Source organism: Monodelphis domestica, chromosome 1 (assembly GCF_027887165.1).
Source record: "Monodelphis domestica isolate mMonDom1 chromosome 1, mMonDom1.pri, whole genome shotgun sequence".
Classification (NCBI taxonomy): domain Eukaryota; kingdom Metazoa; phylum Chordata; class Mammalia; order Didelphimorphia; family Didelphidae; genus Monodelphis; species Monodelphis domestica.
Window position 1 is genome coordinate 460,255,537 of NC_077227.1, and position 12,534 is coordinate 460,268,070.

The following is a 12,534-nucleotide window of genomic DNA, read 5'->3' on the forward strand; positions in this document are numbered from 1 at the left end:
TTTGAACCTAGAACCTCCCATCTCTAGGCCTGGCTCTCAATCCACTGAGCTACCTAGCTGCCCCTGTTTAATTTTTTTTTAATGAGGAAACAAGCTCAGAGAGATAAAGGGATTTATTCACAGCCACACCAATAGCAAGTATCACAGCTGGTATTTGAAAACAGATCTCTGAAACTCAAGTCCAGTGCTCTTTTAACTGTAACAAAACTAATAATCAAAATGAAAAACTACTTTATCAAATTCAAGAAACATAAATTAAGCAGATAGAATGGCTTTTAACCTGGTCTCTGTGCCAATTTAGAATACTCTCGATGTCCTTTCAGGAATCAAAGATTGAATCTAAATGAGCTGGACCTCAGAAGGGTGAAAAATAGCAGTATACTGATATTGGAGCCTGAGACATTTTGGTAGAGTTGGAGGTGGGTAGGACAGGTAGGTCAGTTCAGATGTCAGATTTAGGAAGTGAGATAGCACTCTTTTCTGTCATTTAGTTGAAGAGCTGAATTCAAATTCTGGTCTGCTTCTTAATTTCCTCAAAGAAGGCCTCAACTTCCTTATCTGTAAAATAAGATGATTAGATTCAATGATTTCCATGGTCCTTTCCAGATATTTCCAGTGAGCTGAGAGTCTTGTTATATGTATATCCTTGGGTAAAGTCATTCTTTACTCAGGTTCTCAGTTCTTTCATTGTACAATTATGGGGTTATAGAAGATAATGTCCATGTTCCCTTTTGGCCTAATGATTTCATATTTTCTTTTCTCCAAAAGCTCATAGAAGTCCTTCTTCTCCCCTTCATTCTTTGTATCTTAACTACTCCTAAGTCTATCTCATATTTACAGCATTAACATTTTCTTTGAATGTTAAAAATGGTATTTTATAAATACCTCATTCTGAGTCCCCTAAAAACTATTGAGTGATGATGTGCATTAACAGAAGTGTTTATTTAAGGGGATTCATAATCATAATCTTTCTTCACATATACATTCAACTTCTAATTGCTAGTCTTTCCTATAGAGAGAATCACTTAGGCATAGTCCTCACTTGTCCTCTGAGAGCTCATCCCATGTTAATTGTGTACTGTACTTACTCTCGGATGGGCCTTCCCCTCATTTTATTCTCACCAGTAAGTACTTCTCCAGATGGGTAGACAGGAACAAAATGATTAAACCAAAAAAAGACTAGCTAGCAAAAATGTTTATACTATAGACAAGTTAGGGTCAAGTTCCCTGACAAGTGGGGTGGAAGAGTATCATATGGAAGGTTAATGTAAAGGGCAATGTGGGCAGCAGCAATTTGGGGAGCAGGGAAGTGAGGTGCAAGTGTCCCATTTTCCAAGTAGGTCAGTCTCCACAGGGCACAAATGAATTACATTTTTGCCTTTCCGTATTAATCCAATTCAATAAGCATTTTAAAGTCTCCTATTAGTACAAGTCAATGTACTTGGCACTAGGGATAGACAAAATGAAAAACAGTTCCTGGCCTCAGGGAGCTTACATTCTACTAAGGGGAATATAATATCTAAATATAGAAGATATACTCATAACTTGAGGAAGAACAGAAGCAGGCACTAACAACCAAATGAGTCAGGGAAGGCTTTCAGTAAGAGATAGTAGATGATAAACCTTGAAGAAAAGCTAGTATTTTAAGAGGCAGAAGAGGGAGGAAGGTGCGCATTCCAGCTGAGCTTCTGTCTCTCTGTAGGTGGGTGTGTGGGTGTAGCTTGTGCAAAGGTGCAGAGGAGGAAGATTTCAGTGCACATTTTGGGGAAACCTCAAGTAGGCCAGCCAGTCTGGCTAGAGTACATAATAGTGAAGGATAGGGGGGGAAGGGTAAGGTGCAGTGGGAAAGGTGCCTACAGCACCAGTATCTAGCACAGACTAGACATTTAATCAATGTTTACTAAATTCAATTACTAAAAAAGTAACTGGATTGGGTTCGAACCATGGTAGAGTTCAATAATTCGGTTCGTGCTTCTGTGCAAATCCCGAGGGTTCAAGGGATCGTAGGATTGCAAGCTGGAAGGTTCCTTAGAAGTCATCCGGTTCAACCCCCAAATCTTAGGAGCCTCCCTGGGCCTCAGTTTCTCTGAGAGGGGCTCAGAATGGCTTTTGGTTCATGATAACGGAGCTGGTTGCGGTCCTTGCGGCAGGACTGCTGCTTCGGGAGCGGGTGCGCATCTCGAGAGGGTAAAACCCTCGCCCCTGTGGCCGCCGCATAGCAATTCTCGATGGATGGAGAGGGCGGGGCGGGGGCGGGGGCCAGAGACTGGGGTCGGGAGGTGGGGGAGAGCCATAAAACCCCTCTTAGAATCAAACCAGAAATGCAGGTAGCCTCACTCTGGGGTCAGGTAGGCGGCGCGCCCCTCCCATGGGCATCCGCCCCCGCCCCCGCCTCCGCACAGCCCTCCTCCCCCGCTTCCCCCACGGTGGGCCGAACCGCATCCCCCGGCTCTCAGGCTCAGAGCGGCGCGCTGATTGGCTGGGGGGCGCGCCGGTGACGCGCGTGGCGTCGCCTCCCCTGCGCGCGCCGATCCTGCCGGGCGGCACTGGCGCCTCAGTCAGCTGAGCGCGCCGCCGGAGCTGGAGTCTTCGTCGCCGCAGCTATCGCTGCTGCTAGAACCGTGTGAAGAGGGGACCCAGGCTGCCAGACCCTCACTGCCCCACAGCTCCCCGCCATGGCTCCCATTGGACTCAAAGCAGTGGTCGGAGAAAGTAAGAGTCCCCGCCTCCCCCCACCCCTCCCAACGATATCCGAGACAGGCCGGGGGCTGAAGGGTGGCTGGGGTAGCTGTCCCCTCCCTTCTTCTCCGGGCGGAGGTGGGTGAGAGGGAGGGCCCAAGTAAGGGGGGGGGGTCAGTCCGCAGAGCTGAGGGCGGGGGGCTCGCTCCTCGGATGCTGCGCGGTGGGCACTGCGGCTGCGCCGGTTCTCCTCCCCCTTTTTCTTAGGATGGGACCGCCAGAAAGCTGCGCGGGGGTAAATTTTGAGGTGGGGGCGGGGGGCGACCCACGGAGCAGCTACGGAACCCCGAAATCGGAGATGTCTGCTGGGCAAGCGGTTCCTACCAGTCCTGCAGTGTTGCTGGATCTGGCATTTGATGGGTGGTGCTTAGCTGGGAGCGTCCCCGTTATAAAACTGCCCGCGGCTGGGGTTGTGGTAAATAGAGGTGGCAGGTCTCTACGGGAGAAAGCCCTGGGATCAGCCCCTCCCCTCTTCGCCCCACTTGTGTCGGTGTCTCTGCTGCCCTGGGGAAGGGAGACCTTTACGCTATAAATCCTTTGATCCCTGGAAACTGAGATTTACTGGGAACAGCGTCTTTCCCTGATCCAACCTCCCACCCATCTATTCGTATCTATTCCTCCACAACCTCTCCTGGGAGCCGCCCTAACCCAACCCCCTACCCGCTTTATTCGTGTCTGTCTGCGATTCCCAAGGAAAGAGGTCTCTTCTATCCTAGCCTTTCTCGGATTGACACCCTCTCCCCTTCGCTTCCTTCCCAATCTTTCTCCCAGTCTCCTAACACTGCCACTTCCATGGGAGAAAATCCTCTAATCTGGGTTCCTCTAAAATGAACTGCTTTCCCCTCTTATCCATTCACCCCTTCCCCCCCACCGTGTTTGCTTAAAAAAAAATTATGAGAGAATCGTGATCAGAGAAATCACAGTCTCATCCTCCCCCTCTTTCCCCTTACACTGGTCTGGGGCATTTGAGCCTGCCGTTATCTTTGGCCAGGGCTGCAGAGGGAATTACCTGGGATTAGCTGCGTGGAGAAACAAAAAAAAGCCTTTCCCCTAAACCTTTAGGCCCTCTCTTAATGTTTATACATCTTTACTTCATGGAAAGCACCTTTTTGGAATCCCTACTCTTCATTAGCTTAAGGAAGAGAGGAGCAAGGAGATTCTTTTTGGTGGCTTTTTCTTTCAGTGTTGACTGGAGGATCTGCAGTCTGCAGTCTCTGGCTGATTAGAGAACTGGACTATACCTTGAGAGATAGTACAAACCACAGCTCTGTGGAAGAAATTAATTTCTCTATTATAGACATTCCACTGATTATTTAATTGAAGGGTGTAACTTTTTAGTAATTTGGGGCTGTATGTTTAGTGATATGTGGCATTGGAAAGTAGTGCTGCAAGGCAAGGTATGGCGAATATTTTTTAGACGAGTGGAAAAATAGATTTTGAGGAGCTTTTTGGTAGTCTTGATATCAAATAAGGTTATGCTGTGCCTGGAACATTTACCATGCAGAGAAAAATTGAATCTGAGCTTTATCTTTGTAAAAAGAAGAAATGAGATAAAAATGGTGTGGTCAGCGTTTCCTTTCTAATGATTCTTTCCATCTGTGATCTCCTCATTTTAAATGGATACCCCAAAGAGTAGATTTTAATTTTATTCTAGTTTTACTTTCCTTTTTACAGCAACTATTTCCTCAGAATATTTTGATGCCTTACCTAAATTGCCATTTTTCCTTCAGAGAAAAATGTGAATTAAAAGACAAATTGAACCATTAAAAGGAAAAAGTTCCACTACAATGAATATTTTTTCTTTCATATCTTATTTTTTTCCCCTTCCTCTTTAAACCTAAAATGATACATATTACCCTGTCAGGTTTATTTTGGTAAAATCCAACTCTGGAAGTGACCTTTGAAGAAGATCTAGACCAAATCCCTCATTTTATAATTTAGGAAACAGGCCCATGGAGGTGAAGTGGCTTGTCTAAATGTGTCCCTCGATAAAATGCTAGTAAATTTCTTCATTGATCAAAGATAACTACTTCTCTGGGATTTCATGGATTAATTCAAACTATATACACTATTTCTAGATTTCCTTTTCAAAAATTTTGTTAGAAAATAATAAAAGAATATAGACTGTAAGATATATGTATTTCATACATTTACTTTCATTATTGATGTTCTAATATTATACTTGCAAAGACCATTAAAAGCAACTTTTGCATCCATATAGTGAAAGAGTTTATCAGCTATGACTTCTAAATGATACTTCATAACTTCACATACAGCCCTTGAAGCAATCATGAAGAAAAAAGTTACCAAGAAAGCCAAATTTTTAGTGAATCAAAAATAAAATAAAAATATTTTTATGCTATTGAATAAATGGATAAATAGTATATGCATTTGCCAGTTCTGTTCAGTGTAATAGACAAAGTAGATTTTAATGAAAATTTTCTCTCACTCTTTGCTAATGATACTAGTAAATTTTGGCTTCCCTTCTGTGGTTATGTTGACCACTTATTTTGATTCTAGTAAGAAAAGTGAAATGAAAATAAATATTTAGCAGTATTTCTCTTAAGTAAATTTTCTTTTCTTCTTTCAGTTTTTACCAAAATTAGTGTGATAAATGAGCAGTGTGCAAATAGACTAAGTGGAACCTGGATACCTGGTTTCCATTCTTAATTCTACTAACTTGACATAGTAAATTGAGTGTAGAATTTGGAATTAGAAGACCTAGGTTTCAATCCTGGTTCTTCCACGCCCTAGTTGTGTGACCTTGCATGGCTCACTCATTTGGGCCTTGGTTTATTTATAAACTAGATAAATATAAAAATCTAGTTTATCAATAAAATTAGATGATTTCTTTTTTTTTTTTTTAAACCCTTACCTTTCGTCTTGGACTCAATTCTGTGTATTGGCTCCAAGGCAGAAGAGTGGTAAGGGCTAGGCAATGGGGGTCAAGTGACTTGCCCAGGGTCACACAGCTGGGAAGTGTCTGAGGCCAGATTTGAACCTAGGACCTCCCGTCTCTAGGGCTAGCTCTCAATCCACTGAGCTACCCAGCTGCCCCCAAAATTAGATGATTTCTAAGATCATTTTCAGTGCCAAATCCTATGGTCCTGGATATTGAATATGTGACTTAACATGGTTTCTTTGAGGCTTTCATTTTCCTTTATAAAACAGATGAGAATCCTTTAAGTTTACCTTGTAGAGATAATATGAGAGTAAGTGAAAGAGTTGAAATTTCTCTGAGAAAGATTTATGTTAATAAAAGGAATTTTAATTACATTAATTAATCTGTCTTGAAGATTGGCACTTATATCCTATTTAACCTATTTTTCATGTCAGTGTGTTAGAAGGACAGGAGGACCCCAAGGTACATTTATAGGTACATTTCATCTTACTTATTAATTGATTTCATAGGAATAGCATTGTAGGGAAAATAATGCCCTGGGGCATTTAGTGTCTTTTGAGGAACAAGAATTAGAATCACCCTGGGCATGGAGCCCAATGAAGGTACCTCAGGTGGGGTGGGGCTCTAAGTAAAGTAGTCCCAAAATGATGGTGGATATAGTTAAAATGTTTTATATTTTATGATGATACACCATAGATGAAAACACACAAAGACAATCGTCATCCTTGGTTACCGAGAGACTACTACCAGACAGGTATATTTAATTTTATTTCATAGTTGCTAGTCCCTCTTCTCATTATACAATAATCACACTTATTTTTTATTTGTAATTGAGAGAACAAAGTTTTGAAATTCAAATATTGAATATATACTTGTTTTAAAGTCCATAGAACTATAGAGATAAGAGGAGAAGTTATTAGCCTCTTCTGCCCCCAGAAAGATCTAAATCTAAGCAAGTCTTATTTTGACAGTGTTGTTTTTTTAAATCCTTACCTTCTATCTTAGAATCAGTTCTAATGCAGAAAAGTGGTAAGGACTAGGCAACTGGGGTTAAGTGACTTGCCCGGAGTCACATAGCTAGGAAATATTTCAGGATAAATTTGAACAGAGGATCTCTTATCTTAAGGCCTGGTTAGGCACCTAGCTGTTCCTCAGTTCATCTTTAATAAAAATTTATATGCCCCCCCAAATTATCTATGATCTTAAATATTCTTTAAACTATTTAAAGATATGTAATTTGCATTGAATTACTCTTTTTTTAAACAGGTGTGTTTTTATTCAATTGAAAAACAATAATGAAAACTGAAATGTCAATCAACTGAACTTAAATCATACCTGTTTTTCCAAGTTTTTCTACCTTTTATATTTTCTTTAGTCTTCTTTTCATGAGTCTTTTTTCTTATGATTCATATTCTGTCCTTTTAAAAAATTATTTTATTTTACCAGTCTTATAGCAAACGCATTCAAGGTTGCTTCAGTTTCACAGTATCTTAATTCCCAATATATTTGGCCATATGCTAAAATATACTTTTGGGGACCTCCTTTATTTTATATATATTCTGTATAATATATTCTCTCTGTCTTTCTCTTATATTTCTATGTCCTCTATAATAATGGTTCCCAGCTGTAAACACCTGGAGGTCTTCAAAGTTACTGTAAAGGGTCCTTGAAACCATATATGAAAACATAAATAAACAAATATGTCTTTTGTATTGTAAATAAATGTCTTACATATTTGTATATTATTTTTGAATGTCAATAATTAATATTGTGACTTATAAAATAAAAATTTATTCAAAAGTGTCACTGAATTCATACTAACTTTTTTGCCATGTATTTTCTCAGTTGATACGAATAGCACAGCAGCTCTTATGGGGGTCCTTGACATTTTTTGACATTATAAAGTATTAGAGCACTACAAGTCTGCTTCTAGTCTCTGAATCTCTGACCAATAAACATTCTGTTGTCAGGTGTTCTTGTATCTCTCCTAAGGAAGGAAGGGAGACAGGCATTTATTAAATGCCTATTATGTGCGAGGTACTGTGCTAGGAGCTTTAAAAATGTTATCTCATTTGATCCAACAATAATCCTTGGAGATAACGTTATATACCAATTTATATTTGAAGGTAGACAAGGTAGACTTAGGTTTAGTGACTTGCCCAGTGTCTGAGACTGTATTTGAACTTAGATCTTCCTGACTCCATGCAGAGTGTTATGAACTCTTTACCTAAAATCACACTATTTCCTCAGTGAACAAACCATATTGTGTTCCTAAAATTCATTTTTGAAATTGAGATTCCTTTTGATTAACATTCTTCAAACTAAACTTTGCATGTTTTTTTGTTGTGATTTTTATTAGTCTGTGTACAAATTCCAATATTTTTATGTCCTAATTTCTCATTTTTAAAATCTTTTCATGCCCTCACATTCTAAGTTGTTTTTTGTTGTTGGCTTATTTTTGAAAGAGACTCACCTATAATCACTGTGAATCTAGGAAAGGAAAAAAAAGCTGATTTTGTCCTAATCATTTCTCTCCAAAATATTTTAGTATATGTAATCGGAATTGAATGAAGAAAATTCATCCTGTATTTATATTATTTTTAGTGAGAGCCTCAAAGCATTTTTAAAGGAAGTTCTGTAGGAAAAAAAAGAAACAGAATCTTTGAAGAAGCATGTTACCTTTGATTAAAATTTCAGTATTTTTTCTAGAGCAGATATACACAGATGTGTATATAGTTTATTTAGCAATTTAAAAATAAAACAAGAAATGCGTATGAAGCATATTCTGACTACAGAGCACTGAGATTTTAAGGGGATTGCCAGATTCAGGTAAGACAAAAATCCTGCTCAAAAGGAGTTTTCATTTTAGCAGAATGATGTCATGAACACAGAAAATTATACTATACAGTGTATACTATACAGTATAAAATGAGAAATACATTAAAAAGTCAGAAATAAAGTGCCACCAGTGTTTTGAGAGGAAGATTAACTGAGGAAGGAGAAGGAATCTGATTGAGATTTAAGAAATTTTTAGGAATTCAACTGGCAAAAAAGAAAGGAATTGCTGTTAACATCACCCACAAAATTTGTTTTGAAGCACCTGGGAGATTTGAAGTTGAGAGTTAGTATTACTTGAACATTTTATTTTTTATCAATGTATTGGTTCCAAGGGAGAAGAGTGGTAAGGGCTGGGCAGTGGGGGTTACACAGCTATGAAGTATCTGAGATGGAATTTGAACCTAGGACCTCCCATCTCTAGGCCTGGCTCTCAATCTGCTGAGATACCCAGCTGCCCACTTGATGTATATTTTAAATGGTACAGCACAGAAAAGTCAGAATGTATTAAGGGATTAAAAGTTTATATTTTTTTAAAGTAAATTTTTACCCATATTTAGGGTCAGACAAGATTTAGAGGACATTAGATTTCCTAGATGTATTATTCTCAGTTAACAGTGACACGATGAAACACAAGAGTTTGTGATTTATCCAATGTCATCAGTGAGTCAGTGGTAGGGCTAGGAATAGAAACCAGAGTGCCTGACTCTGCTGCCTGAATCTCCTTGCATTGTGTCCCAATGACCTTTCATTTTTGTGTTATAATGTATAACTCAACCTTATAATAACTTCTATGTTTATGAGACATTAAAGATGTAACTATTTGAATGGATGCTATATGTGTCTTGTTACTGTTTCATAGTATCTGAAATCACAGAATTTGAAAGTTGAAAAAGAATTAGCAGCTCTTTACAACCCACACATAAAAGGAATTCTTCAATATAGCATAACCAACTAGTGGTGGTCTAGTTGCTGCTTGAAGACCTGTGAGGGGTAACCCACTCCTCCTTGAGGAAAAACCTTAAATCTTAGACAGACCTAATGGTTATGAGATTTTCTTGACATCAAACCTAATTTACTTCTTTGTAATATAAACCCATTGCTCTTGGTTCTGTCTTCTGGACCAGACAGGACAAATCTAATACTTCTTCATATTGGACCCACATCCCTGTACCAGTTGTGATTGTTTTTTTTTAAATTCTATTTTATTTTAAATTCCAATTTTTTTTCCTCCCCTTCACTTTCCCTTATGTGTTGAGATGGCAAGAAAAACAAGGTCCCTTGCAAATATGTATAATGATATAAAACCAATTTCCACACTAGCTATGTCCAAAAAAAAAAAAACCAAAAACCAACCCAAAGAAGGAAAAGAAAGTATGAGTCTATCATTTCTTTACTTGGAGGTGGATGGTATGTTTTGTCATGAGTCCTTTGGAATCGTAGTTGGTCAATGTGTTGAGAAGAGTTCCAATGTCTTTCAGAGTCGATTGTCCTTGCAATATTGTAATTACATTTTCCCCCTGGTTCTGCTCACTTTACTTTGTATCATTTCCCTAAAAAAAAAATCATTTATTTATTTAATTAATTTAGAATATTTTTCCATGGTTACATGATTCACATTCTTTCCTTTCCTTCCCCCTCCCCCCCTCAGAGCCAATGAGCAATTGCACTGGGTTTTACATGTATCAGTGTTCAAAATCTATTTACTATCTATTTACTAATCATTACTATTTGCAGTAGAGTGATCATTTAAAGTCAACATCCCCAATCATATCCCCATTGACTCATGTGATCAATCATAAGTTTTTCTTCTGTGTTTTTACTTACACAGTTCTTTCTCTCAATGTAAATAGTGTTCTTTCTCATAAGTCCCTCAGGATTGTCCTGGATTATTGCATTGCTGCTAGTAGAGAAGTCCATTACGTTCAATTGTGCCACAGTGTATCAGTCTCTGTGTACAATGTTCTCCTGGTTCTGCTCCTTTCACTCTGCATCACTTCCTGGAGGTCATTCCAGTTCACATGGAATTCCTCCAGTTCATTATTCCTTTCAGCACAATAGTATTCCATCACCATCAGATATCACAATTTGTTCAGCCATTCCCCAATTGAAGGGCATCCCCTCATTTTCCAATTTTTTGCCACCACAAAGAGTATAGCTATAGATATTTTTGTACAATTATTTTTCCCTATTATCTCTTTGGGGTACAAACCCAGCAGTGGTATGGCTGGAGCAAAGGGCAGGCATTCTTTTAAAGCCCTTTGGGCATAGTTCCAAATTGCCTTCCAGAATAGTTGAATTAATTCACAACTCCACCAGCAATGCATTAGTGTCCCAATATTGTCACATCCCCTCTAACACATTACTTTCCTTGTATCAGTTCTTATAAGTTTTCCCAGGTTTTTTTTTTTTAACACATCTGCTTCATTGTGTCTTACAGAATAATATTTTTAAAGAAAGGGTAAAAATTGTTTTACATGTAATTGAAGGAAAAAATAAGTGTCCCAATATTGTCACATCCCCTCTAACACATTACTTTCCTTGTATCAGTTCTTATAAGTCTTCCCAGGTTTTTTTTTTTTAACACATCTGCTTCATTGTGTCTTACAGAATAATATTTTTAAAGAAAGGGTAAAAATTGCTTTACATGTAATTGAAGGAAAAAATAAAATATTATAAAATTTTTTTAAATAGCTCCTTTGAGTAGCTAAATTCAGATGAATTATATTGACCAATCTTGGTTTCAGAGAATATATGATGAGGCATGCTTCTCTCTTCTCACTAGAGATATATGTGTGAGGGGTCTTCAGATGCAGAACTAGTTGGGTTTTGCTAATTTTTTTGTTAGAAAATTTAGTTGAAAGTATATTGGGAAATGAATAATATAAGACATCATTAACTTTTTTAATGCTTTGGTGATACAATAGACTTTCCCAATAAATACTTAGATTAGGGTTCCTTAATAACATGTGAGTGAGACAGGAGAGAGAGAGAGAGAGAGAGAGAGAGAGAGAGAGAGAGAGAGAGAGAGAGAGAGAGACTGAGAGACCGAGATCTTTTTGGTCTTTGGAGATCTATGGATCTCAGAATGTTTTTAAGTGCATAAAATTAAAATATATAGGATTAGAAAGGAAACTAATTATATTTAAATATTTAAAATATTTAAAAAATTCATAGGAAACAAATTAGTTTGTAGACCCTAGGTCAGTGATGACAAACCTTTTAGAGACTGAGTGCCCAAATGGCAACCCACAGGCCACATGTGAGCCTCTCTCCTCTTAACCCAGACATGGGAGGAAGTGCTCCCATTGGGTTGCTTGGCGGATGGGTGGGCAATGTCCTTAGGTATGGTGGAGAGGGGGAAGGGAGCAGTCCTCTCCTGCAGGCATGCCATAGGTTCACCAACATGGTCCTAGATTAAGAACCCATAGTTTAAAATAACAGATGGGGGAGGAGGACAGCTGGATAGCTCAGTGGATTGAAAGCCAGGCCTAGAGATGGGAGGTTCTGTGTTCAAATTTTATCTCAGACACTTCCTATTTGTGTGTTAACCCTCATTGTCTAGCCCTTACCATTCTTCCTTGGAACCAATACACAGTATTGATTCTAAGGTGGAAGGTAAGGGTTAAAAAAAAATAACAACATATGGGGAAATGTTTTCAATTTGGCAAAAAGGTAAAATACTCTTACTTATGTCCCCCCAATAAGCGATACCATTTTTTAATGCATAGGCCAATTAATGGAGTTCTTAGCTTCATAAATCAGTACAGCATCTTTTATGTAAATGTTTAACTTGAACTATGATGTTAAAAGAACTTGAATTCTTTCTGTGACTGTATTCATTTGAGAGGTGATAGATGGGAAAGAATATGAAGTTAGTGTAAGCTGAGTTTGATCTCCCTGATTATGTCTGCTTTTGACCTGTGGTTTGACTGGCAAATGACTATTTTAAATGGGATTCTTACCAGACTTATAGCTCAATTTCAGGGATAATGAGAACCAATAAAATGATATATATTAAAGCAGTTTGAAATATGTTTCCTATACATGTTCAGGGT

General features: G+C 38.6%; 1 protein-coding gene across 3 annotated transcripts in view; it reads left to right on the forward strand.

Annotated features, from left to right (window-relative positions):
- Window positions 1-2,468: 2,468 nt before the first annotated feature.
- STXBP1 (syntaxin binding protein 1) overlaps window positions 2,469-12,534 on the forward strand; it is a 92,629-nt gene continuing 82,563 nt past the window's right edge. The window contains exon 1 of one of the 3 annotated variants that reach the window (XM_007475033.2): window positions 2,469-2,712. In XM_007475033.2, the coding sequence (XP_007475095.1) occupies window positions 2,676-2,712 (37 nt within the window). In that variant the 5' untranslated portion in view covers window positions 2,469-2,675. The remainder of the gene's footprint in view (window positions 2,713-12,534) is intronic. The other 2 variants (XM_056812445.1, XM_056812446.1) reach the window with 2 other exon arrangements.